The sequence below is a fragment of the Dermochelys coriacea genome, chromosome 23 (assembly GCF_009764565.3).
Source record: "Dermochelys coriacea isolate rDerCor1 chromosome 23, rDerCor1.pri.v4, whole genome shotgun sequence".
NCBI classification, from domain to species: Eukaryota; Metazoa; Chordata; order Testudines; family Dermochelyidae; genus Dermochelys; species Dermochelys coriacea.
The window spans coordinates 2,870,567-2,898,428 of NC_050090.1; the positions used below are offsets into that span (position 1 = coordinate 2,870,567).

The 27,862-nt window shown below is 58.5% G+C and overlaps 1 protein-coding gene across 1 annotated transcript; it reads right to left on the minus strand.

The window, feature by feature from the left end:
• Window positions 1-72: 72 nt before the first annotated feature.
• Window positions 73-27,715, minus strand: LOC119847243 (SPARC-related modular calcium-binding protein 1-like). The gene is made up of 12 exons (XM_038381843.2): window positions 27,585-27,715; window positions 11,150-11,342; window positions 10,825-10,931; window positions 10,134-10,233; window positions 9,303-9,353; window positions 8,541-8,594; window positions 7,818-7,895; window positions 6,947-7,139; window positions 5,495-5,577; window positions 4,397-4,496; window positions 2,934-3,168; window positions 73-1,387 (listed from the first exon to the last, which is right to left on the minus strand). The coding sequence occupies exons 1-11, from the start codon at window positions 27,663-27,665 to the stop codon at window positions 2,940-2,942; spliced, it is 1,269 nt and encodes a 422-aa protein (XP_038237771.1). The 5' UTR covers window positions 27,666-27,715; the 3' UTR covers window positions 73-1,387; window positions 2,934-2,939.
• Window positions 27,716-27,862: the final 147 nt, after the last annotated feature.

Below are 27,862 nucleotides of genomic sequence, written 5' to 3' on the forward strand. Positions count from 1 at the left end.
CCACCCAGGAAGGGCAGATTAAGAAACAGTCATGGCCCTGGGGGATGGATCCCTTCAGCACCAGAGCTTTAGGAGCCAGGTATAAGGGGGCTTCAGCCCCTCAGAAGAACACCCTCCCTCCTCTAATTACACAGGCAGGACTCCTGGGTTCCAACCCCAGCTCTGGGAGGGGAGTGGGGTCCAGTGGTTAGAGCAGGGGAGGCCTGGGACCCAGGACTCGTGGGTTCTATCCCTAGCACCAGATGGGGGGGGGTGTAGCATTGGGGATAAGCACTCCTGTTACAGTAATCGGGGCCGTACAGTTCCCTAGATAGGGGGCTAGGCATCAGGACTCCTGGGTTCTAGGCTCAGATCTTCCCCAGACTTGTCCCCGGATTTTAGGCAGTTGGCTTCTCCTCCCCTTGCCTAGTTTCCCCGTCGGTAGGGACTGAGGCTGGTCCCCACTTTAAGCTCCAGCTATTACGGGCCAGGATTGTGAGCAAGAGAGAAGGGGAACCCGGCTGGCATGGACACAGGATGCCTGGATCTTCCCTTGGGCCAAGCAGAACAAAACCCCCAGGGCTTCACGCTGCCAGGCAGCAACCGCATTATAGCTGCAGGGGGACCCAGCAGATAGACTCAGGAGCCTCTGGCCTGCTGGATGTTTCTGGACAAACCACATCCCTGGGTCTCTATCCCCATTCCCAAAGCTGGGAAGGGAACCCAGGAGTCCCCCCTGCCCCCCGGCCCCAGCAAGCTGCCCTGCTCTGACCACTAGACCCCGCTGTCCAGAGAATTACACTTTTAAAAGGGACAGGAACCTTTTAAGAACACATTGAGATCTCCAGGTAGAAAAGAAAGCAGTCGGTAGTTACTCTGTGGGCAAAAAACCGAGGCATCACCACAATACTTCTATAACTTATTGATTTAGGACACAGATTACAGGATTGTTGGGTTGTTTTTTTTCCTGACCGTTTTCTGCTTTATAAGGAAGCGGAGGGATTGTAAAGTAATTGGAGCCAATTTTAAACCCCCCTCCGATAGTAAACAGTAAAAATAAGCAAAGATTAGAGGGGTTAAATAAAATAATAACCCCTAACTGCACTTTACATTTTGCAGGATTCTCTTATCTACAGAAGAGAGGAAAACCAGGACTGAACTGCAGCGGAGTTGCCCAGATGCAAATAAATGGCCTGACACGTCCACATCCTTTAGATCGACCGATCCCCTTCTTTCTAAAAGGTCCGTCCGACTTTCTTCAGCGCCAGGGAAATAAAAATAAAATCCACATTCTACAGTTCACAGTGCAAATCGTCTGCCATCAGAGGTGGGAATGCAGTGCTGGGCGAGGCAGCGCCCCCATGGGTGGGAAGGGCGAAGCAGGGCGCGCCCCTCTTCAAGGAGACGCCTGGGGAAAGAGAAATGCCGATTAGATGCAGGAGTTTGCCGCGTGGATTACAGTAGCAGCATGAGGCCCCAGGGTGCTGGGCGCACAGTGAGAGAGGGTCCCTGCCCCAGAGTTTGCACAACAGACTAGGGGCAGGAGTGGAACTGAGGTATGGAGACTGACCCAAGGCCATGCGAAGCTGGGGATAGAACCCAGGAATCCTGGCTCTCAGCTCCCCTGCTCTAACCAGCAGATCACGGGCTCCGACACACCAAAGCCAGAACTTTGAAAGGCGGCTTCATACACAGCCCTGCCATGACCTTCAAGGTTGATCAGTTGCAGAGGGCTCGGAGAAGAGCCCCAGGAATGATCAAGGGCTGGAAAACCTGCCTTAGAGTGAGAGACTCCAGGAGCTCAGTAAAGAGAAGGTGAAGTGGTGACTTGATCCCAGGCTATCAGTGCCTACAGGGAGGGGCGGGGTAAATATTTAATACTGGGCTCTTCAGTCTAGCAGACCAACGTCTAACACGATCCAACGGCTGGAAGTTGAAGCTGGGCCCATTCAGGCTGGAAATAAGGGATACATTTTTAACAAGGGGAATGACTTACCCAGGGGTCGCGGTGGATTCTCCATTCCGGAGGATTTTTTTTAACCAAGCCAGGATGTTTTTCTAACAGACCTGCTCTAGGGATTGTTTCAGGAGCAGTTCTCTGGCCTGGGCTATCCAGATGAAATGAACACGATGGTTCCTTCTGGCCTTGAAATGAGCAACCTGCAGCTCCTGCCATCCCAGCCCCAGCCTGCTCCCTACCCATCTGGCTCTCCACAGCACTGCCAGGCTGAGCCGCAGCTCTCTCACCTGGGCAGTGGTGGTGGAGCCATGTGGGTCCCAGGATATTTGAGACACAAGGTGGGGGGGGGGATACCTTTCATCGGGCCGTCTTCTCTCTCAGCAACAGAGCTTGGGCCACGAGAAGACAATATCTCTGCCTTGGCTCTGTCTAACGTAGGGCGGTCAGCCGGGAAAGGCCAGCTCTGCCGTGGAGAGGCGGCAAGCTCAGGACTTGCTCTGCTGTCCCAGTTTGGAGGGACAGGACCATCCCCTGGCCAATGACCGCTGGAGACAAGAGAGATGCTCTGCCCTGAGTTACTGCTCAGGTGTTCTGGGTAAATCAGCTCTTAGCTTGAAAGGCCTTTTTCTAAGACACACTGATGCCAGGGAAGGGGACTTTTTCCCCCCTGTCCCATGCAAGAGAACTGGGCTCTTCCCTCCCTTGCTTTCTGTGATAGCTTGCAGCCCCTGGCAAATCTGGGCCCCTGGATACAGGAGGGGAGTGGCGCTTGGGGGTGGGAGCCAGGCTGCCCGAGTTCCAGTCCCAGATTGGCCCGGAGCAAGTGGCTTTGCTGCCACACAATTCCCCCCGGCCCGCCTGCCCGAGAGTACCGGGACCTGGGTTTCACACCAGTCGACCTCCCCATCCATCCTCCCCGGGCTGGATTTGAACTCTCAACCCAGGGGCTCTGCTGCCACCTAATCTGAAGCCAGCTGCCAACCCTCTCGCTCACCCAGTGCTAGCTGAGCCCCAAGCAGCCCCTGAGCTCCTGCAGGGAGACGAGCCGGTTGGTGTCCAGATCGCAGTACTCCAGGAACTTGCGGGCGCAGCGCTTGGGCCGCGCATGCTGCTGCACGTAGAGCTTGAGGGGCCGCAGCTCCCGCTCGCTCAGCCCGTCGCTGAAGTCCTTGTCCAGGCGCACGAAATGCCAGCGCGCCGCCCGCTCTTCCAGGTTGCGATCCGACAGACTGTGGGGGCAGAGACACGGTCACCTGCCGGGGCTCGAAGGCCCGGCCCCAGCACGCAAGCTCCCCCCCCCCCCGCCACCAGTGAGCCGTGAGGTTGTCGTGGCCGCGGCGGGGCAACGGGGACGCCTGCTGCACCCCACCACCCTGCAGGGACTTTGGGATGCCAGCCGGGAAATGCCCCAAAGCACCAGGCTAGGGCAGAGGGACTCTGGCAAGAACAGCTGTCAGGGGATTGCAAAGAGAGCGGGTGTCTGCACCCTCCTCCCCATGGGAGCACCCAGCCCACGAGAATCGATGGTCCATCTAACTCAGCACAGGGCGATTTTGGGAAGATCCACCCCTGTCTTCCAGCAGCCGGGGGTTTAGGGTCCCCCCGAGCTAGGCTGACCAGATAGCAAGTGTCAAAAATCAGGATAGGGGTAATAGGTGCCTATGTGAGAAAAGACCCCAAAATCAGGACTGTCCCTATAAAATCGGGACATCTGGTCACCCTACCCTGGGCCCGGCGTTATGTCCCTGACGAGCTTGGCTAATAGCCACTGATGGATCTATCTGTCCTCCAGGACCTCATCTAGTTCTTTTTTAAACCCAGTTGTATGGGGAGAATGGGGGTGGGGCACACGCTGGCTCAGGAAGGAGGGGGCTGGGGCCTTTTAGGCTTCTCCCAACTTCCTGTGGGGCAGAGCTTGGCCATTATCTCCATTTTACAGATGGGGAAACCGAGGCATATAGCGACTCAGTAACTTGCTCGCCCAGCAAGTCAGTGGCAGACCTAGGACTTGAACCCAAGTCTCCTGAGCCCGGGAGCAGCATCCTAGCCACTGTACCCCCCTCCCTCTCTTGGGGGAAGTAGAGTGGGGGGGAGTCTCGACTCATCAGATGAGCCCATCCACCTCCCAGGCAGACATTGGTCAGGGCCAGCCCCACGGCTCTGGGCTGAATGGCTAGCCGCACCACCATGGTCCCCCTATAAAACAGATTCCCTGAGGCCCTGTAGCCTCCTGGCTGGTCATGGGACTAAGAAGTTGATGAACCTTTGCACAGCATCATTAGCGCCGGCCCCACCCCGCTTCTTCTTGGCCGCCCCGGGGGGATGGTTAGCCCTCCATCAGCCAGCAGGGGTCGCTTCAGAGCAACAGGCCGCCCCCAGTGTCGGGGGAGAACCCGCCAGAGAGTCCTCGGCTCACCCTTCAGCATTCACCGGGGCCCCTGTTCCAGCCCGGCTCACCTCCTATACGTGATGAGCATCAGCCGGGACTCGATCATGTCGGACGCCAAGGCCTTCATCAGACTGGACAGGAACTCTGCCTTCTTGGGACCCGGGCAGCCTGGAAGGGGAGTGGGGGGGGCGTTATGTGGGGCTCTGGGGAGCTGCCCACCCATGACTCATCCCCACTGCAGACCACTCGCGGGGCCTCTCTCTGTCACCCACGCCAGGAGGGAGAGAGACACCGGCACGATGCTCGCAGGGAGGCGGCAGCCAGCTGGATTTAGAGTCCTTCGGCCTGGGGGTGGCCATGGTCCCCCCAGCCAATGTCAGCGGGGAGCTCGGAGCAAAGGGACACCCCGCTGCCCCTACAGTTACAAGCCTCTGTCGCCAGGACGGCAGCATGGGGGACTGACCGGCTGGCTCAAGGAATGGGGCATGGGGCCTTTCCCCTGTAGGGGGTGCTGGCTGTTGTCTGGCCCCATGGAGGGGGACTGGCTGGCTCAGGGGGGCAGGGAATGGGGCACAGGGGCTTTCCCCTCAAGGGGGCTCCTGTCTGGCCGCATGGCAGGGGACTGACTGGCTCAGGGGAGTGGGGAATGGGTCACGGGGCCTCTTTCTTCCGGGGGAGCTGGCTCCCATCCAGCCTGAGGGTGGGGGACTGGCTGGGAATGAGGCATGGGGTCTTTCCCTTGTAGGGGGCACTGATGATCCGGCCCACGGCAGGGGACTGACTGGCTTGTCAGGTGGGGGGGGGGGATTGGGGATTGATTTCCTCTCTCAGCTCCAGGGTGGGGGACTGGCTGGCTCAGGGGGGCAGGGAATGGGGCCTTTCCCCTCTAGGGGGCACCAGCTCCAACGCCGGGGGGGCTGTGAGCTCTCACCCCCACACCCACTTGGGGAGCTCTGCCCGGCCAGCGACAGGCTCAGCCAGCTCCCTCATGGGCAGCCTCAGGAGAGAGGCCAAGAGGACCAGACTCCCCGCTGCGTGGGGGCCGCTCATTGGCAGGGCACTGGGGATAGCCGAGTGCCACATGGCTGGAGAACCCGAGCTGCCCAGGGTACCCATAGAAGTTAGGGTGCCAAGGACATTGGTTGTCCCCCGCGCCCCCTGCCCACCTGGCAGTGCCCTGTCCCGGAAGAGAGAGCTCATCTCTGCGCCCTTGGCCGCAACATCGGACTCACAGTCTGGCGGGAAGTTCCTGGGTGGAAGAGAGACGGGTCAACGCCTGGACTTTCACAACTGGCGCGTGGCATTGGCAACTCCCAGCGCTGGGGCAGAGGAGTCGGGGTGGAAAGGCAGCTGCGCTTTGCAGGACTTTTGGTGCTTCCAAACCCTCTCCACACGTACCCCATAGGCAACCTCTCCCCCACGTTTGCAGGAGGGAAAACTGAGGCACAGAGGGGGTGGGTGGAAGGAAGGATTTGGCCCAGGCCACATGGCCAGCCAGGAATAGAATTAGAGAGTCCCAACTCCCCCCCGCTTTTAACCACTAGACCCCACTCCCCTCCTAGAGCTGGGGACAGAATCCAGGAGTTCTGGTTCCCAGCCCCATTTGGCCACTAGTGCCCCATTATGACCACATAAGCTAGCATTAGCATTAGCCATAAACCAGGTGTTGGCTACTCAGCGATTCAGTAGTTCACACATTAAACCCACTCCCTGAGTTCTTCTCCGCACACATTTATGGGTTCACTAGACCGACAGCCAATAACTCAACAAGGACTCTGCCTCCTCCCCTCGGCCTTCGTTCCTTGGGACCCCTCGCCAGCCCCCATGTGGACATGCAGGGTCTGCCCAGCGCCATGCACCAGCATTCACCTGGGGTGACTCCGATGAAGACTGTAATCCTAGAGTTGGCTCCAGCCATCAGAGTCCTGACTCGGGCAAACATTTTCCTTTGAAAAACAGAATTTCCCCCCACAAAGGCATGTCTGTTTCCAGCTGAAAAATTGAATTTTTCATCCAAAAAGAGGAAGGCCTCAGTATTTCAATCCAGAGAGGCTGCCACAGCGCCTCATGGGAGCTGTAGTTCAGGTGTTTCATGCTTCCCTGTTTTTCTATGGGCTAGGCTCCCTGACTGGACTACATCTCCCATGATGCACTGGGGCCAGAAACTCCCTAGCCGTCATTGCATCTTTAAGCGGGGAGGCTGTGGTGCATCTTGGGAGCTGTAGTTTGGGTGCCTCAGGATCCCATTCTCCTCTATGGGCTAGGTTCCCGGACTGGACTACACCAACGATGATGCACCATTTCCCTCGTCCCCCCTTTCTTGGAGAGGCAGTTGCATCATGGGACTCCCTGGCCCTGGTGCATCATGGGAGATGTAGTTCCAACCAAAAGCCCCCCAACATTTCCTATGGAAAATTCAAATAAAAATGATTCTCCCCCTCCCATTTTCAAAATTTCCAATAGGTCCAAAAAAATGGATTTTTTCCCCCTAGCTCTAACCCCACCCCCGGCTTTTAACTCCTTCTACTCCCAGGTGGCAGGAGACAGTCAAGGCTTATGCCAACCTACAGCCACGCGTGCAGCAAGCTGCTCTGCTGTCTCGGGCGCTGGACGCTGACCTGGTGGAGGTGCCGGGGACGGGCCGGCCGGTGTCGGCCTGCACACACCAGCAGTAGCCCGTGGCCTGGTGGCACTGCACGGGTTTGTAGGTGCCGTCCCCCTCGCACTCCGGGACGAAGGTCCCCTCCTGCTGGTGCTGCTGAATTTCCTTGAGGGCCTCTAGCCGCTCCTGCTCGCAAGACGGAGGGAAATCTGCAGGATGCAGGGGGGATTATGGGGGTGCTTTTTACCTTTTAACTCTCCGGGCACCCAGTCTCCACCTGCCCTCCCCCCCATCAGCTGGGATCAGAATCCAGGCATCCAGGCACCCTGTCCTTCCTGTCCCCCACTGGGATCAGAACCCAGGTGTCCGGGCACCCAGTCCCTCCTGCTTGCCCCCCGCTCCCTCCCCCCCACATCTGGGAGTGGAACCCAGGCATCCTGAATCCCTGCCCCAACTGTAGCATAACTAGACCAACCTTCTCACTCCCTTTCCCTTCCTCACCCCACTTTGGGGTCGACGCCTTTGCCGAAATCCCAGACATCGTCCCCCACCCCATTTGGTTTCGGTGGCATCAACATGTCTTACAGTGGATCCCAGAGCCGGTTTTCTGGGGCTCTTATTTGCGTGGCATTGGCGCCAGACCTGGCCCAGGGCCCCATGGCACCCAGCGCTGTACGAAAGAAAGTTTCCAGTCTAGAGAGACCCAAAGGAAAACGATCCCTCACTGAAAACAGAACCCCCCCAATTCTCTGCACCCCAGATCAGAGAAGGGTCTGCGAACGAGACCCCAAAGAATTCAGCCCAGGTGGCAGCCGGAGAGCCAGGGGGCAAAGCTGGGAACTGAACCCCGGGTTCTCTGCCTCCCACCACCTGCCGCCCCAAGTTACCTTGAATCCGCTTCACTGTGCGGTTGGGCTGGAAGTGGGGGAGGATGATGGGTATGAGGAACGGCAGCGAGGTCCCCTCTGAAAGTGGTGGAGAGAGATTCGGGGTGGCGGGGGGAAGGAAACCCTCCAGGCTCCTCCTCCCAACCTTTCCACCCACCCCACCCCCTGTCTTCTCTGGACACAGGGCACACGCCCCAGCCCCTCCACCGGGGGCAGCAGGCACCCCCCACTTTCCTCCCAGCCTGCCTGGGCAGATATGCCAAGGCTAAAACCGTACCAGGGAGGGGGGCACAGACCTCTGATGCCTCTGACCAATTCGGGGCTCTCCCCTTCATAGGTGCCAGGTGGGGCCCAGGGGGCAAAGCTCCCAGGGGAGGTATAAGGGGCAGAGCCCCTTATATTTGGGGGGGAACCCCCCCAGATAGGAATGGCATGAGAGGAGGTGGCTGAGCCAATTGTGGGATGGACAAAGGGGGCAGGAGATCACACGGGGTTAACAGCAGAGCAGCAGCCTTGCCCAGGGAAGCAAAGGGGACCCAGGAATGCCCCAGGTGAGGGGGGGTTCAGATGGCATCCCTGGGAGCGGTTTGAGAGCCACCTGGGGCGGTGAAAACTCCCCCTCCCTCCCTGGCACAAGTGCAAAGTGGCAGACGTGCATGCCGTCAGCCAGGCACGTGCCCCCCCGATGAATGGGAGTCGGGGGGCGGGGAGAGGGCTGCTTACCTTCCTGCTTGTGGGGTGGGGGGCTTGCTGGGGTGGGCCTGGGTCTCCCGCCTTCTGCGTTCAGGGAGGAAAAGAGTTCGAAGGCCACTATTACAGAGGTCTTAGTGTCATCTATTCTGCCCAAAGAGTGCAGTTCACGGCACAGACCCCAGCGCCAGCAGCCCTGCTGGGGACAAGCGAGGTGGGGCGGAGGGATAAGGGCTCCCCCCATTATCACAGCTGCCAGGACACCAGGCACACACCACCCTGGCCCCTCGCCATTCGGGGCACTTTCCTGATATCCTTTCAGCCTTGTTCTCCCTGCAACCACCTGCCCCCCGCAGCGAAGAGAGGGAAACTGAGGCACAGGGAAGGGGCAATGACTCAGAAATGGGACTACAACCCAGGCATCCTGGCTCCCAGTTCTAAGGAGCTGGTGGACAGCTGGCCAGTCCTAGGTTATAGGGCTAGAGTCTGGGATAGGGACCCCCAAAGTCCCATTAGGAAGCAGGCTGCAGTACCTGGGTCTCCCTCTAGAGGGTTCCCCCTCACTGCTCCCCACTCGCTGCTCAGCTGGCTGGGGAATTCTGTGGGGCACAGCAACCGCCAGTGGGGGACACCCCCTCGCTGCCCTGCCGGGGTGCGAGGCTATGCAGACGGGCATGGCAGAGGATGGAGCAGGGCCATGGTGAGACAGGCAGGAGTCACGGCACTGCAGTGGGGCAAGGGGGGAGATATAGCATTCATGGGGGGGGGCTGGGATGAGGGCTGGTGGGGGGTTACCTCTCCGTGAAGAGTTAGGGTCCTGCCAGGACGGTCGCACCACATAGGAGCCTGGGGATGAGCGAGAGACAATTCATCCCCATCGTCCAGGCTCCTGACTCCCAGCCTCCCGCCCTAACCCCTAGGCCCCACTCCCCTCCCAGAGCTGGGAATAGAACCCAGGTGTCCTGACTCCCAGCCCCCCTGCCTATCTCTGACCTCTTCCTCCACATAAGACTTCCCAGGTCTCTAAATATGAACTCCTTCGGCGGGGAGGGCTCAGACCAGACCCCTCGCCCGTTGGCAGGATGCTGCCCTACAGGGGGCACTTTCACCTCCTCCCCACCCTAGGAATACAACCCCTGTGTGCCCAGACCAGGCCCAGACACAGCTGGGGGCTCAGGAGGACAAAGGGTCCGCCCCAGATGTGTGGGGCCCAGGAAGATGCTGGGCCCAGCACACAGCAGGAGCGGGATGTATGTGTGTGTGGGGGGGGTGCACTGCCGAGGTGGGGGGTGGGGGACCTGGATCACAACCTGGGGGCAGTGATGGATTAGCCACTGGGCCGACCATGCCCATGCCCAGGGGCCCTGGCCAGTTGGGGGCCCCTGGAAAAAATCCACCATGGGGTGGCGGAAGCCTGGAGCAAACAGGTTGCAGGGCCACAGTGCGTGTGTAGGGGGGGCATGACCGTGAGTGGAACAGGGGTGGGGCCATGGAGGGAGGGGCAAAATGGGGGCGGGTCATGGGCGGGGCCGCAGGCAGAAGGGGCAAGGAGGGGCCCCCCACTTACTCCGGCCCGGAGCCCCACGAAACCTTAATCTGCCTCAGCCTGCAGGGGCTGCCAGGTACCTGTGCAGTTGGGCGTCTGGTTGAGCACGGATGTCCCGCTGACGGGTTTGCCCTCGGCGGTGGCACACCAGCAGTAGCCTGTCTGCTTGTGGCACTGCACCTGGGCGGGGAGGGACACACAAGCAGGTGACCCCCAAACGGGAGCTGGGGGATTTTCCGGGGAGGAGGTTTGGACTTTTGGGGCCGGATGCGGGACGGGGCGAGTCTCTCAAAAATTCTCGGGGGGTGGGGGGGGGGGAGAAATGATCTCCTCGCGGAGCCCTGGCTGCAGCGAGCTGACAACGCGCCCCATGGCCAGGATCTGCCCCTCCGGGGTCCCCTGAAGGGAGGCCGCACCACTATGCATGCACATGGCGCTGCAGGTTGGTTGCCCAGTTTCTACACAGGGGCTCTATGGAAGGGCATTCATGCCACACACACCCCCACCACTAGAGGGTGCTGCGTGGCAGGGGCCCCCCCCATGCCCAAACCCCACACATGTTGATACAAGGGGGGGGCAGAGATCTGGGGTGAACAGCGGCAGGGGTCCCCTCTGGGCAGGGGCGGTGACAGCCACCCCTTGCAGCCGATGAGGGCTGGGATGAGGGGGGTTCTCCAAGAAGGCTGTGGGGTGCAGAGGGACCCTGCGGTTCTCCCCCAGAGGAGGTGGGGGGGAGGGGGAGAAGCATGTTCCCCCCACCCCTGCCAGTACCTGCAAGAAGGAGCCGTCCTCGTTGCACTCAGGGACGTAGATGGAGTCCGCCTGGTTTCGGGCCAGGGCCGCTGTGCGGTCCTCTTGGCATCGGGTGAGGTTCACGCCTGCAGGGGGAAAGGTGAGGGTTAGAGGGGGCTACGGGGCGGGGGGCTGCTGGATCCTACAGGGCTGGCTAGGGGCAAGGGACACATGCCCACGGCCCTCGCATCACAAGCCAGGGGGTCAGGGAATTCCCCACCCCACCCACGCGGACGATCAGAGTGGGGAGCAGGAACCAGTTCCAAGGGCATCTTAGCTGCTCCCCTGCCAGGGCTCTACCTACTGGTGGGGTCCCGGTGGGCGCCCCCACAGCGGAAGCGGGGCAGCGCCTCGAGGAGGGGCTCCTGGCACCGGGCACGCTGGAAGACACAGTGGGATTTGTAGAGCTTGCCATCGGAGGCACAGACGGGGCGGTGGCGCTCGTGGGGGCATTCGGCCGGGCACGGCAGCCCCCGCTCGCTCTCCGAGATGATGAACTGCAAGGAGAGAAGGGGCAGAGAGAGATGTGAGACGTCAGCATCCTGCCCCCCACCAGATCCACCCTGCACTGAACCCCTGGTCCTCCCAGATCCACCCTTCATGGCACCTTGCACCCCCAAAATCCACCCTGCATGGCCACCTTGTTCCCCCAGATCCACCCTGCATGGCCCCTTGTCCCCCCCAATCCAAAATCCAACCTGCACTCTCCCAAATCCACCCCCATGGCACCCCTGCCCTCTCACTCCACCCCACACAGCTCTCCCTTGCTTCCCCCCAAATCCATCCTGCACATCAGCTCCCGCCTGCTCCAACCCAACACCCCCCCCCAACAGGCTGCAGGCTCCACTGAGACAAGGCTGCCGGGCCCCCAGTGGACCAGGTGCATCTCTCCGGCACCTAACTCCTGGCCAGCAGCCCCCCAGAAGGGATTGGGGTGAACGCAGCACGCAGCCCTGGGAGCTGAAGCGTTGGCTCAGAGAGGCACTGCTATTTGGGGATGTGGCAGGAAGGCACAGAAATACCCTACCCCCCCACATCCAAGGATGCTCTCGCGCTAGGGGACGGCAGAGCCCCACACCCCGGGTCTCAGGCTCCCTTCTTGTCTCAGCCCATAGCCGCCCCGAATTCAGGATGACTAGAGAGTGCCCCCTGCAGCGGGGGAAGGGGCATATGAGTAGGAGCCTAGCCATATGGATGAATAAGGCCTCTCCGTTCATCGGTAGCTTTCCCAGCACTTGGTCAGTATCGGTCACACCGTTTAACAGATGGGGAAACTGAGGCATGGGGGAGTGATTTGCACGAAGCTTCCCAGCTGGAAGGGCCAGGAATAGCAGCACCGTCTCCGGTATCCCGGTTCAGCGTGCTAACCACTAGGCCAACGCAGAAAAAGCACAGAGCCCTATAGCTTGGACCCAGGCAGGTGGTGACGGGAGGCCAAGGTGTTTGCTAGACTACCAACACTGGAGGTGCCTCATGGAGAGGAAATGGGGGAGCCCCGCCCTGGGGTTCTCCATAGATTCAAGCTGAAATTCACACACACACCCCCCCAGGCATTGCTCAGCCATCGCCCCTGCCCGGGGGGAGCCGAGCTCCCTGTGTGACTTGGCAGGGGGACAGGAGTTGGTTTAACTAATTGCACAGTAAATAAACGCCAGGCGAAAGGGGGGCCCATTAAAAGCCACTAAGTTTTCAGATTTCAGTTGTTTCATGCCGGTGTGTTTTCCAGAGCGAGCGCGAGCTGGCGGGGAACAGGACAAGCCCGTCACTTAAAGCAGCTGGCGTAACCCTTTAGAGGCCTGGCAGGCACATGCCGTTCTCTCCCCCTTTGGGGGTTTTAAAACTGCTGGATCTGCCTGGACACCTGGGTTCCTCCAGCTCCTTTCTGACAAAGGCCCCCAACGCACGGAGGTCAGTCAAGCCATGCTTGGCAGGTGGGGGGAAGGAGGGATTTGCCCCTATTTTATTTGGGGGGTGGAATCTTGAGGTGCAAGGGAAAGGAAGCACTTGCAAGAGGTCACATAGGGGAGCCAAGAATAGGACCCAGGTGTCCTGGCTCCCCCCCCCCCCGACCAGCTGTCAATTCACGGGGACAGGGGGATCCCCCTCCGAATTAAAGAGCCACTTCCCAGATCCGCTCCCATCCCTCCTGGGGCCAGGTTCTCAAACCAGCAGTTCCCCTTGGCCAAGGGGAGCGGGCGCCTTGTGTTAACAGAGGAGAGTTTGAAAAAGGAGCCACTCCTCCCACGCCAGTGGGAAGCAGCGACCCCGGGAGCATTGGCACACCAGCCCAGAGGGGCCTGGGCCCCTCTGCCAGTCTCCGGTGGCCAAGCACAGGTAACTTGGTAGCTGGGCTGGAGAGAGAGAGAGAGAGAGAGAGGCAGTCAACCAAAGGCCTTGCACCTAACAAGAATCTCCTTTTTGCTCCCCGCACGCCAGGGGCACCGTGCCAGCGAGAGGGTGATTGGCAGCTGACGGCTTGGACTCAGGGGAACCTGAGTGCTCTGGTGCCTGGCTGGAAGTGGGAGGAGAAGGGCAACGTTTCAGGTCCTCAGGCGGATTAATGGGTAGGTTGTTATTTGCGCTTGTAAACCGGGAGAGCGTCTGTCTGGTGCCCCAGCTCACCCATGTCCCCGGGGCAGAACTGCGGCTCCCTTCCCAGGCTTGGCTCAGCTGGGGTCCCTGGGCGGCTGCCCCGCCAGGAGCGCTCTAGGTCAGTGGTTACGAGGGCTGAGTCCTGGGGTGACGGTAAAGGGCTCATGTGTAAGGGAGAAAGGCGGAATGTATCACACCCCCAACTATCTCAGTCCTGCCCCCTAGCGCTTCTGATGCCCCTCAACCTCACCCACAGCCCCGCTATCCCAGCCCTGGGTGCCCTACGGATGCCCCTCAACCCGACCCACAGACCCGCTATCCCAGCCCTGGGTGCCCCACGGATGCCCCTCAACCCGACCCACAGCCCCCTGCTATCCCAGCCCTGACCGTCCCCCTGCCCCACTGATGCCCCTCAATCCCCGACTTGAGACACAGCACCCAGATTTCAAGAGCCGGGCTCTGCAGGATATTCCACGGTAGGAAATGTGTCCATGCCACGATCCCCTGTCTTGGGGTGCACCAGACCAGGGATTGCTGGGGCAGAGCCCCATGCTCACAGGGCACAGAACCAGGTAACCTTTGATCCCCGCCCCATCAGCTCACACTCTGCTCTGGCCCGTGGGAACGGACACCATCACTGGCAGAGCAACGCGGGATCTTAAGACAGGACAGAGAGAAAATCTAGGATTTGGAGGTGGGGGCGGGGGGGAAGAGAGGCTGATCATCCCCACTCTCAATCCTTGATACCCAGCCCCAAGGGTTTGTATAGCAGCGAGCACATGGGGGCCCAGTCCGTGACTGGGGTGCCTAGGTGCTACCATAATACAGCTAATAGCAATAAAAATGGACAGCGCCTGGCACAACGGGAGACCTGGGCCTCCCCATTGCGCTAGGTGGTGTGCATTTAGGTGTATTACGGTAGCACCTAGGAGTCCAGTCAGAGATCAGGCCCCCAGGTGCTACCGTAATACACCTAATAGCAATAAAACTTGTACAGCCCCTAGCAAGGGATTGAGATGAAGCCGGAGGGACCATGGGTGGGAGTCCTTCCATCCTATCACCTCACCTCAGGGGGCAAGGGCAGCTATCACTGGGGAGGGGGGGTCACCCACGAAGCTCTGAGGTACCTGTCCGGCCCCCATTATTGAAGTATCTGAGCCCCTCCCAGGGCTGTTGTCCCTGATGTACAGAGGGGGAAACTGAGGCACAGAGTGGCTAAGAGACCTGCCCAAGCTCACACAGGGAGCCTGTGGCAGAGCAGGGGTGTGATCCCAGGCAGGTGTCCCAGCCCCTGCAATTCCATCCCCCAGCTTCCCCTCTCCACCAGCTCTGCTGGTGCCCCTCAGTCCTGACCCGCAGCCCCCTGCAATTCCACCCCTGGCTTTGCTGCGCCCCGACCCAAGCCCTGCTGTTGCCCAGAAGCAGATAAGAGGCACTTGATGGGGTTTTGGGGTGGGGGGTGGGGGCAGGAGCAGGGAGCCTAGCATGGGAATGGGGCCACCTGGAAATACAGAGGCCTGCACTTCCAGGCTGCCTGTCTGATCGGCTTGTCAGCAGCCCCGGTGGAGCAAGCGGTCTGGTTCTGAACCCAATTCCCAGGCCCCTGCAACACCCAGTGCTGTCCACGCGAAAGGGGGCTGCCAGCGGAGAGGTTGAATTCTGCCCTCAGGCCCTGGCATGCGCCGGGCGCCATACCTGCACCCCGGCAGACCAGCAGCCTCCATCCTCCTGGGCCACTATCCCCACCCTGCCCAGCCAGGTCCTCCCGCTGGCGCCAAGGAGCTGGGATCCCGCAGGGCCGCGAGCATTGGCATGGGAAGTGGGTGGCAGGCCCCGAGGCCAGGAGCTGCCCTGGCTGCCGTGCAAAGGGCAAAGCTGTTGACAGAATGACGGGACGGTGACATAAACCGGCAGGGGCGGGTGGGCGCGAACTGGCCGAAGCTCCCAAACCCTCATGCGGAGAAGAGCCCTAGACACACACGGCGCTTTTCAAAACAACAGCCCCGGGCCAGCAGCACCCTTAATAAATACACCCGACGCCTCTTTCCATCAAAGGCGTCTCTTAGCCGCACAGACGTGACATCACTCCTCCCGCCTCTCCATGAGACAGGTCCCCCACCCCGCTAGGAGCTGGGACAGCTGGCATGGACTAGCCTCCCCCCCCACCGAGCCGCCTCCTCTCCCCCAGCTGCGAGTCCATCCCTGGCTGAGTCTCCGCTCCCCTCCAGCTCTCACATGGCAGACGCTAGTCACCTCAGGCTGCTGGTGGACGTGATGCTGGTAGCAGCTCAGAGACCGTGGGGATGGGCATGCTAGAAGAACCCGGCTATAGAACGCCACCCCTCCCCCCACTTATTCATGGACCAGGCCTCCTGATCCCAGTTCGACCCCCTGCCACCCACCCCTCTCCGAGAATTCACTTCCTCTTTGCGTCCCTCCCAAATATGCCACGGAGGGTCTGAGGCTGCTGGCTCCAGCCACTAGAGGGGACATGACACACACACACACATAGCCAGCATGGTATCAAAGTCACTGGGAGGGGGAGGGTGCCTCATTAATGAGGGAAGCTCCCCACCCCCACTATACTGCTGCTCACAGGCAGACCCCCCCACTCTTCAGGCAGCTCGTCCAAGCTGTGTATCACTGGCCACCAGCCCCTGCAGACCGAAGCCAGCTACCCCACTGAGACCAAAATATCCCAGCCCATAGCAGACACGACTGCCATGGGCCCCAGGCAGAGAACAAGAGGGACTGAGGGGTGCCAGCACCCAAGACCCCCAACCCCCACTATGGCAGGGAAGTGAGATGGACCCAGGCAATCCCGGCAAGTGACCCACACCCCCTGCTGCAGAGGAAGGTGATACCCCATCAGGGTCCCTGCTGATCTGAGCTGGGGTGGGGGGGGATTCCTTCCTCTGGCGATCAGTTAGACCCTGAGCACATGAGCCAGAACCAGCCTGGCAAGCGCCTGCGAGAGACAGAACAACTGGTGCCATCTCAGAGCCCCGGCTCACCCAGTCTAGTGCCCCTTCCCCAGCCGGGGCCATCCCTGCTGGTTAAGAGGAAGGGGATTTAAAAACAAAACAAAACAAACCCTCCCAGAACACATGGGGAGGATATCCCTTCCTGACCCTGGCCAGCAGATACCCTGAAGCATGAGATTTAGGAATAGAAGAAAGAAACTGGAAGTGAGCCCCAAGACTGCTGGGGCCTGCCCTCCCTTCCCAAGCAATCAGCAGAGGGAGTTGGGGGGGTGAAGACATCAGCTCAGCCCATCCACCCCCACTCCCACCAGAAGGGCAGCTTGTGACTTCCTCCAGGCATGCAGTCTTACAGCTTTGTGGGGGGAAGGTATCAGGGGTCTTCTACAGCAGGGGAAGGGAAGGAGAGCTCCTGGCTCTGCCACTCACCAGGAACCCAGGAGTCCTGACTCCCACTACCCCACACTCCCTCTCTGTAGGGGGTTGCTGCAGGAACAGCTGCGTCACCCCAGAGGTAGCTGCATCTCAGCGCTGGCTGAGGACCCCCGTACAAACAGCTGCCCCACCCCAGAGGCAGTTGCATTGGGTGAAGCCGGCCCACATGCACACAGATGGGAATACAGCCCTGCAGGCTGCTCCTCAGAGGGACACGGGCTCCCCGCGTGGGAGCTGAGGCCAGAGAGCTGGCCCGACGGCTCCCATCGTAGCTCGGGGCCTGTGCCGACACTTGCTTTTCCTGGCCGCTGCTCTGCAGTTACCAAGCCAAGCTCTGAATCTCTTTGCCCCGCAGGGTTTATTTATTCCACCCTGGCCTGCGGCTCCCACGAACCCTGATAGGCAGGATGAAGGTAGTGGCCACTGGCAATCCCCGCCCCCACTGACCCAGCCAGGCCTGGGGATGGGGGGGGCTACAGGGGGGATGCTGTATATCCCAGCCGGGGGGGGGGGTATCCCTTCCACCCCCTCGTCTTTCCCTACCTAGCCACCTGCACCCCTCCGCACCCAGCCCGATGGCCCAGGTGTGGGAGACCACAGCTCTGCCTCAGACCGCACGGGCCCTTCTAGCTCTGCATCCAACCCCTCCTCAACCACACCAGACCCATGGAACTGGATCCAGCTATCCTAGCAGCTGCTCCCCACCACACCTGTGGGTCCCTCCAGCCCCACATTCCCACTCCCAGCCCCCACGCAGTGTTGCCAACTCATGATGTGGTCACAAGTCTCCTGCTAATTAGTGTGTTCCTTAAAGCCCCAGCTCTTGGAGGCAGGTGGCTGTGTGATGCTCTCAGCCTTTATTCTTAGAGAAAACATAAGTTTCTAGCCTTCGTGACTGAGGAGAAAGCTTCAAAATGTGGCCCCAGGGCCCCCTACAGGCTCAAAAAGCAGAAGGGAAATTAAAAAACAAACAACCCCCCCCACCATCTGTTAATCTCATGATTTTAAAGCCAATCTCAGGATTTTTGGGGAGCCTGCGTCATGATTTTGGAACATTTGGGGTGGGTAATGCCACCCGCACACTGCTTCCAAGAGGACCACCGCTGCCCTCACCCTCCGGAGCATCCTCTCCTCCTTAGCCTCGGGGCCGGGGGGGGAGGAGGAAACACATGAATGAATGGCGAGCCCTGGAGCGCCCGCCTGGCCTGCCAGCTGGGGGACTGCCTGGCGGGCGGGGTTTGTGGAGATGGCCTCAAGACAGGCACATTTAGTGGAAGAACTGGAGTCAAAGTGCCCGATACGAGGCTGCGGGGCTTCCTCTGTGGCCCACGGGTGAAGGCTCTGGGCTGGGATCCAGGAGAGCCAGAGTCCAGGCCCAGCTCTGTGCCTCAGTTTCCCCAGCTGTAATATGGGGATAATGATCCTGCCTTCGTCTAGTTAGACCGAGTTGTTGGGGGCAGCCCCTTGACACAATGGGGGAGCCCCCCACCTCTCAGGCAGGGGCTCCAGACCCTATCATAACCCCTACAAATAAGCCAGGCTCCAAACAGTTTATTAATAATCGGCCATTGGGCTTTGTTACCGTTTAGCTGGGAAACCAGCTCCGCTGAGTTGTTGTCTTTTCATCAAGAGTCGCTCAGGCCAGTTCTCACCTGGAGGTTAATTCTGGCAGCCAGAGCCAGAGACCGCATCCCGTCCCCACCAGCCTCAGCTGCATCAACACCCCGCAGCCATGGCCAGGAGACAACACGGCCGCCCTGATGGGCCAGTCCAACCCCCGGGGGACCGCAGAGCCCAGCCCTAGAGAGCAATGCCTTTCAACACCAATATTTGGTTAGATTCCTCTTCCTACCTCCACATCCCTAGAGCGGGCGGCGGGGGGAACGCCCCCAGGGAGCGTGTCCCCTCCCGCATGTGTGTCTGGCCAGCTCTTGGCAGACACCCGCTGCACGCTCAGGGCCCTGGCAAGCCAGCCGCGTCCATCTCAGGGCCGTGTCCGTCCCCGCCACGACTCCCGCTGATTCCCCCCCCCCGCGCCTGCCTCCTGGCTGCCAGCGCTTGCCAAGGCTCACAGACGGGCCCATACAGCTGTCAGCCGGGGGTAATTTGTTAGGGCCTCTGGTGGCCCTGCCACCGAGTCAAAGGGCCATTGTGTACCAGCCACACGCCCTGCCCGTCGGCCCCCCCGCTCCCTCCCCCCCTCAGACAACAAGAGCCGTCGCTGTATAAGGCCGGCGTTGAGGCCTGGCCGCAAGCGAGCGACCGGGCCAGGCTGATGAAGGGGGCCTTAGTCTGAGAAGGGAAAAGAGGGGAAAAAAAGATAATCCATGGGGCTGAAATTGACTCAGTCTTGAAGATGAGATCAGAGACCCCCTTCCCTCCTCCCCCGCCTTCAGGATTTCTGTCCAAAAGAGGCTTTTAAGCAACAAAGGGAGAAAAGATTATTAATAACCAGGTGCTTGACAGCCGAATCTCCAGCCCTGCCTTCCCCGCCGCAACAGGACAGCTGCGGGAAGGGGATGCTTCCGAGTTTGAGGGGGGATCCCAGGGCTGGGCTAGCAGGGGGGCACCTTCATCAGAGGCCGAATAGCGAGCTGGGCTTTCATCTAGTTACCAATCCACATGCCCCTGCCTCGTCAGGCTACTCCAAAACCCCACGAAATGTGGCAGGTGGAAGAGGAGGGGTCCCTTCCTGCTAGGCTACCCCTCCCCCAGCCTGCATTTCCAGCCCATGCACTCTATTCCCCCATGCAGCGACCACCGGATCCGATTCTTCCCAGGCCCAGAGATGCTGCCCTGCTCAGAAGAATGCCCCTGTGATCAGGGAGGCTGCCAAAAAACTGGGCCGGCTGGTGTTGACCAGCAGATGCGCTGAGCGGCCGCAGAGGCACTGGGGCTGCCTGCAGACTCAGACAGATGGGGCTGCACCCCTGGGCGACATTTGGAAGCGTCTCTGGTGCCACAAGGGCCAGAAACTGGCTGCTCAAAGATCTGTCTCTTTCGCCAGCACTAGGTTCAGCAGGATCAGAGCAAGAGGTTGGGGGTGGAGAGTGTCCTCTCAGCTCCAGAGAAATGTGACTCTGGCCAGAGAGATTTCACCCTTACCATGTCCTCAGCCCAACCCCTCCCAATTCGGGAAGGATGGGGGGGAGGGGAACTAAAAGACCAGGCCTGCCTTCTCCCCACCCTGATTTCCCTGGCACAAGTGGCCTCTTAAATCAATTAATGGCCCTCCCACACCTGAGGAGAGCGAGCCCGTGGGCGGCTAGCTGTCTGTCTGACATTCCCCCTTCACATGCTGCTATTGCTCCTTGGCCTGGATCCTGGGACAGCACGTTCATTGCCCATGGGCAGCGGCACCTGGGTGGGTTCCCGCAGCCTGTACTGAGCTGGATTCTGCCTGGAAACGGGCCAGGGGGTGGGGGAAAAATCCCTGCTCATTTCCCAATTCCACCCCCACCCTGAGCTCTTCCTGCCCTGGCCCACAGAGACAGCTGGATCTGCATTGCATTGGCATGAGGGGGCGGGGAATTGAGCAAGCCAGAGGGCGGGGGGAGGGGCAGATCTGTGCTGTCACCTCTGCTGCGTTGGTGCTACCTGGGGGGGGGGGCAGGGGGGAAATGGAGCAGCGGTGGAGGGCAGAAAGCTTCCACCCACCGAGCCCGGGGGCAAGGCTGGCCTAGCCACAGCCCTAGGGGGAGGGACGAATCTGACTTTGGCGCAGAGACTAGTCCTGAGCCGACGCTACCATGAACTCAGCTGGAAGTTTTCAGGGCCTGGTACCTAAGAGCCCCCACCAGATGCGCAAGATGATGGGGCAGGAGGAGACCTTGGAGGGATGGATGTGTTGCATGCCTACAATAGCGCCTCCACCCTCGGCACACACCAGTCTCCCCTCCCCCCCAGTCGGGGGGTGGGGGGAGCTAGAGGAGGCAGTGTAGCCTAGTGGCAAGTGCACTAGACTGGGCCCCAGCAGACCTGGGTTCTATTCCCGGCTCTGCTGCGGTGTGAATCCCTGTTCGGCTCCATGCCTCAGTTTCCCCGCTCTGTAAAAGGGGGAGAATGCTGCCTGCCTTTGTAAAACACCCTGGGATCAACAGACAAAAATGCCAGATAAAAGCTAAGGATCATAGCTTGGGGGTGGGTAATAGATTAAGAAACCAGACAGAGTGTTATCTTGGTTCTGTTCCCCCAATCCCCTCAATTGCATTTTGTCATTAGCCAAGTCCATAAGTCCTTTGAGCCAGGGACTGTCCTCCTTCACACATGTCCGTACAGCACCTAGCACCATGCCTGCCTTGCATGCTCCCCCCCTCCAATCCCCCTAGCGGCCATATAAATGGCCCCTCTGAGTATGCTTGTAGACCATCTCCCCCAGCCCCGCATGGTTCTCGTGTGCAGCAAATCCCCAGGCCAGACCTAATCCAAGAGGGAATCTCCTCCCAGGAACCCAAAGCCCCAGGCAACCCCAAAACAAACAGCTCCCTGCTGCCAAAGCAAACCGGAGATGTGAGGACACTGCTGGAGGGGACTTGATCCCAATTCAAGTTCCCATCAAGAGGAGACAAGGCCCCGGGCAGCACACCTGGCTCTGGCTCCTGCTATGGGGCGGAGGGGGAAGGAAGGGAGGGAGGAGGAGGAACCGAGCACCCGAGTGCGCAGGTGAGCCAGAGATCGGAATACCTGGAGTTCTGTGCTGTGGGGAACCAGTGTGGCCTCAGTTTCCTACCCCCCCACACCCTTTCCGATCCCCCCGCGTGGAGAAGCGGAGATGCAGTGGGAGAGATTTTCAGGAAGAGGAGCCTAGAGACAGAGGCCCAGGTAAAGTGTTAGGAGGAGAAAAACAGCTCGATGGTCAAACTTGTTCTGTAGGAGCCTAAATATCAACCTGTGCACATGGATTGAGGTAGAGCTGGGAAGGAAAGGAAAGGAAATTCGATGAAAACGTGAAATTTTGGGAGTGGGGGGGAATCAAATTAACACAAAAACAAACAAACAAAAATGTGACCAACAAACCAAAAAAAAAAAAAAAAGATTTCAGTTCAAGTCAGAGTTGAGGTCAATCAAAACGTTTCTCTAACTCTTGAAATATTTTGATTTTGGCCCTTTTAGTGTAAACCAAAGTTAAATTTAAAAACACAAAGTTGTTTGGAACTAAAACACAAACATTGAAACTTCTGAAATTTCAAAATTCTCAATGTCGAGTCAGGAAACCCATCAGGACCAACTCTTTCCCCAGGAACAGTCCCGCTCCCAACAAAGCTGCTTTTGGGGGGGGCTTTTTGCCCCAAAATTTTCATTGAAACATTCCCCAGCCAGATCTAATTTTTGGATTCCAGGTTTTGGACTCCTTTAGCCATATAATTAAAGTCCCTCCCCCATTACTGAGGGAGCCTCCTATTATTAAGGTTGGAAGTCTTTAAAACTAGCTCAACTCACTTTTCATCCGTGGTGACCTCTTATGTAAAAATAAGAGCGAAGAAGAGAAGACTGAGGCTCGGGACCCAAGAGCAGTTTTCATGTACATAAAAGGTTGTTACAGGAAGGAGGGATGGAAATTATTCTCCATAACCTCCAAGGACAGGACAAGGAGCAATGGGCTTAAACTGCAGGAAGGGAGGTTTAGGTTGGACATTAGAGAAAAATTCCTAACTGTCAGGGTGGTGAAGCACTGGAATAAATTGCCCAGGGAGGTTGTGGCATCTCCATCATTGGAGATTTTTTAAAGCAGGTTGGACAAACCCCTGTCAGGAATGGTCAAGATAATACTGAGTCCTGCCATGAGTGCAGGGGACTGGACTCGAGACCTCTCGAGGTCCCTTCCAATCCTAGGATTCTCTGAATGATGCAGCAGCATGACATGGGTTTGGCGGTGACATCCCCCCGCCCCCGTATCTTGGAGAGTTCAGTGGTAGCCAGGTGGGGACCTCAGTAACAGCTGGGTAGAAATTTGATTTTTCCTTTCCCAGGAAACGCCGGGATTTCAAATCGTTCTGTTTTGAGACAGAGAAGAAGGAAAAAAAAGTTCCTCTGAACCAAAAAAACCTGGGGGAAAAAAACAACCCACCCAAGTTGGTTTTGGGTCAAAGTGTTTTGTTCCAGTTTTGGCATTTAAACAGTCTTTTAAAAATATATTTTAAAAAAAGTGAATTTTGTTTGGAAAGGGCAAAAATTAAAAATGCTCAGTCTCAAAATGGTCAAAACAGGATGTTCTGAGATTATTGGAACATTAATTTTGTCCCCCCCCCCCCCAAAGATGAAACTGACAGGATCAGAAAGATGTCAATTTCCATGAAAGTGGCATTTTCTTCTACAAGGATGCTGATGAAGAATTTCCAGCCAGCACTACTCAGCCCCTCCTCTGAGCCCCACAGGTTGCGGCACGGTATCTGGCCAGACAACATGAGCTTTTGGTGTGTTGCAGCAGCCGCATTGGATAACATTTGTCCCCAATGGCCTGAGAGATGCAAAAGACGGCTGGCATGCATGCCCCAACTCCACATGCAGAGAACTGCAGAAAGGGCCCGGTGGCTAAGCCAGTCTCTTGGGAGTCAGGTCTCCATCCTCGGCGTTCCAGCCCCTTCCTCCAGCCCCCCATGCAGCCGGCAGGGAGCTCTCCGGCCCACCCCGGGCAGCGCTGATATTCTAGCATGGGTAAAGCTGGGCCACCTGTTGCATCAGGGAGTCAAGGTCATATGCCAGCCAGCGAACCCAGCCCGTATTGATCACTTTCCAGGGCACGCGCTGGCCGGGCCTACAGCTGACTAAGGCCGATATATATAAGGCTCAAGAAGGGATGACGGCAGCATGGGGCTGTGATTAAAATTAGAAGGTGCATCAGCACCCAGACAGGCTGGGTCAGGCACTAAATACAGACGCTGTCAGATCTGAGCTAAGCAACACCCCTGAAGCTATGTTATGCAGCTTACCTTCCTGTCCAATGACCCCACTACAGTTCTGGGGAAACCTCCACCCTGTTACAAATCATGGTAATTTTGCATGCTGGTTGCTTATAAACTGCGGTTTCCTCGTTAAACCACCCCACTCTAATTTGACTGGGAGCTTGCCTTGTTGATATGCCCAACTGGTGCCCGTCCCTGCATCTTGGTCTGAGATCCAACGACCAGCCATCATGCCACCCGCCAGCCTCGCTTACGAGCCAGTTCGGCTTTCACCAGCCTAGATGCTAGAGGCGCTGGGTCTTGCTAGATGCTCACCAGAACCATGCAGTTGTAACCCACTCTGCGGTGTCTTTTCTACACCCCCCCCCCCCCGCCTGTCCTGGGGATAGAACAGGCTCTCATTCCGAGCCTCGCTTTCTGCTCTGCAGTCCCTCCATCCGATCCCCAGTCTGGGGCATCACCCAGCCTCGAGAGTCACCCTGTGGTGTACATTGGTGGACAGATACAAAGCAAAAAAAACCAGACCCACCTCATTGTAGCCAATCCCACCAGGCTGTCCCCCCCACAGAGTTAATACAACCCTCATGCTGCCAACACTGCAAAATTTGTTACACCCCGAGAACAGGAAGGTGATGTGGAACCAAGGGGGTGGTGGGCTGAGTCTATAGTTCTCCCCCCCATCAAGGCAGCTGAGAACAAGCTAATGGTGCCCTCCCATACTCAGCCCAGAAAAGGTTTTAGGAGACCTACTCCCAAAGGGCTTCCCAGATTTAGCCACAATGTCTCAGTTCTCAAGGATCATCCCAAGGGAGCAAGTAAGTCCCCCACTGACAGCTGCCGTGGAATAGAACAAGGGCTTGATGTTAACATGCCGCATAACTGCCATCTACCATGGGTGGAGAGCAGGATTTGAATTTAGGATCTTCAGCTCATGTAGTAGAGAACTGAGCTGGTGCTGCTTGAAGAGCGACTCCCCTAGCCAGGTGCAGCAGTAGGCTTTTATCCACTGTGGACTAGCTGCTAGAGGGAAACGCTGCCCCAAATCTCCTCCCAGCCCCCTGCGTCCGGCAGATCTGTTAAGCAATGGAGATTCACTACCTTAAAGCAGTCTACTGGTTAGAGCCTTAGCCTGGGAAGCCTGGAGTCTCAGTTCCAGCTCTGCAACTGACCTGCCGAGTGACCTGGGTCAAATCACTTACCAGATCTGTGCCTCAGTTTCCCTGCCTATTCTTCATCTTGTCTAGCTGGGCTGTGAGCGCTTTGGGGCAGGGACGCTGACTAGGAGTTCGTGCAGCACCCTGCACAACAGGGGCTCCCGTGCACGGCTTGAGCCAGAATCGGAACCCAGCAGAGCCAAACGGGGCTCTAAGGGGAACTGGACTCATGCACTGGACAGCAAGAAAATCGGTCACTAGAGCTCCAGTGTCCAGCCAGAACAGACCCATCTTAACTCTCAGCTCTTACAGGCAAAGCAAGAGAATATTTTTTTTATACAGGGCCTCTTCTCCCCCTCGAGCTGCAGTTTAAGAGTTTAAGTTTAAGACCCTGCCTTTCCTGCACCCCCATTTCCACAGATCCAATCTCAATTATTCCCATTCCAGCAGCACCTACAGATCACCCTGCCCTTGCTATATCACACCAGGTGCTGTGCAGACCCCGACCAAGATCGGTCGCCCTCCCCCAACAGGCGCTGCACAGACATGGAGCAAGTTTGTCCCTGCCCTGAAGGTCTTTCCATCTAAATAGTAAGGGTAACCCTTGTTTGACAGGTGGGGAAATCAAGGCACAAAGACTAAATAACTCCCCCCGCCAGGCCACAGAGAGCCGACGGTGGAACCAAGACTTGAACCCCAATTTCAAATCCCTTTTGCTCAAGTGAGGGGGAGAGTTACTAGATCCTTCAAACTGTAGATTTAACAGCATTGAATCCCACCAGGGTTCACTCCATGGGCTGGGAGTTTGGCTCTGGTCTTAAAAGCAGCATACTCAAGAGCCCAGGCTAGTGAAATCAGCTCCCCAGGGGTGGCACAAGCAGCTAGATAAGGGGTCTCCCAATGGGAAAGATCAGGGAGATTTGTTCCCAAGGGTGGTTGCTTGCTTTGTGCTGGGGGAGTTTCCTAGCTTCTCCTTCCAGCCCATGAGATGGAATCGAACCAAAAACCAGAGGGGGCAAAGCACAGCCAGCATCTCACCCAACATGCCTTACGCGAGGCAATTCAAGGCTTCGTTGGCCTTCTCCAGGTACGTCCAGCCACTCAGCCTCAGCACACGGCAGGAGCTCCCAGGTCACGGCTGCAATCAAGTGCCAACAGCCAGCCCCTTCTGCATGGGGATCTCAAAGCCCTTTGAGGAGCAGTAAGGCTTGCACCCGTTCTCTTCCCAGAGGGTAGGTAAAAAACATACCCAATTTTGTAGAAAGGGAAACTGAGGCACAGAGAGCAGAAGCTACTTGCCCTATGTCACAGAGCTGGTAGAGAACCCAGGAATCCACAAAAATAACGAGGAGTCCGGTGGCACCTTAAAGACAAACAGATTTATTTGGCCATGAGCTTTTGTGGGTAAGAAAACCCACTTCTTCAGATGCATGGAGTGAACATTACAGACACTGGAGACAGTGTTTCCACAGAACCCTCTGCACCCTACAAGCTGCAAACACAGAGCTCGCCCAGAGCCCCAAAAGGGAAAGCCCCTCCTTGGCAGCTCTAACCTTGCAAAACCCAAGGACCTGTAGGAGGAGCTGAATTTGGGAGAGATCCGCTGGGGTTGCTTTTGCAGGCAATCAGGGTGATGTTCAGGGGCAGGGAGCTGGGCTATTGAGGAGTGAGGCGATCAGATTTTTTTTCCCTTTAAAGCCCCCCCAGGAAGAGGCCGCCCCCGCCCCACAGAGGTGGAAGCTCTATGCGCCTCCAGGCAGCGTCCTCCGGCTTGAAGCAAAAGCAACAACCCACCACCTGCAGGCTTCCATCATCCCCGAGGGTCACAGGGGCATTCACCGGCTTTTGGCACCCCCACAAGCAAGGCTGGCCCAGGCCTCCGGGCATCTCAGCGCCCCCCTCCAGGCCGATCCCCCTCCAGTCCCATTCTCTTGCAAGCTTCGATCCTTTTCTGCCAGGGTCTGCTCAGCCCTGTGTATGGGACACGGCCCCGGCCCGACCCTCTCGCTGCACCAACCCACGAGGCAAAGGGAGTTTCTGCCACAGGCCTTGCCAGCTGGGCCTGATCCCCCACCCCACAGATAACCCACCCCAAAAAGCCTGGAGGGGAGCCCCCAGCAGACCCCCTCCCCTCCACAGCAGACAGCAAAGCAGCCCTCAAGACTAAATGCTAGTCCTTAAAGAACAGGGCACCCACAGCTACTCCCAGCCCCTCACCCCGCTCCCTATAGCCCTCCCCTGTTCCCTCCTCCCATAGCCAGAACCCACCTCTAGCCTCACAACCATGCTCTCCCATAGCTAGCTCCAGACCCCTGTAGCCCGACAACAATTACTCTCCCCAGAGATAGCCCCTAGCCCCCACCATGCTCCCTACTGCCAACCCCTACTCTCTCCACACCCCATGAGCCTTCCCATACTCCTCTCCCCCCATAGCACCAGCCCCTCATCCCATGCCCTCTCCCACACTCTCTGCCCCCCCAGTCAGCCCCTCCCCCATGTCCTTACCCGACTCTCCGCTCCCCCCAGAGCCAGCCCCGTGTCCTTACCCAACTCTCCTCTGCCCCCAGAGCCAGCCCCTCCCCATCCCCGTGTCCTTACCCCACTCTCCTCTCCCCCCAGAGCCAGCCCCTCCCCACTCCTCTCCCCCGATCCCCGCCGCCCTCGGGTCACCTTACCGGGGATCGGTCCCACCGCAAAGGGGCGGCCAGCGCGGGGCCGCCCAGGAGCAGGAGCAGCCCCCAGCGCAGGCAGGACATGGCTCGGGGCGAGGCGAATCCCAGAGGCAGCTCCCCAGCGCCGGGCTCCCGGTTTATAAAGCCGGAGCGATCCCCCCGTCCCCGCCCCGCATGTCAGGGCTCTCCAGCCGCTCCGCCAGCCACGTGGAGTCACCGGGCAACAACAGCTGGGGGAGGAGCCACGCCCCTTTTTGTACAAGCCACGCCCACCCCCTCCA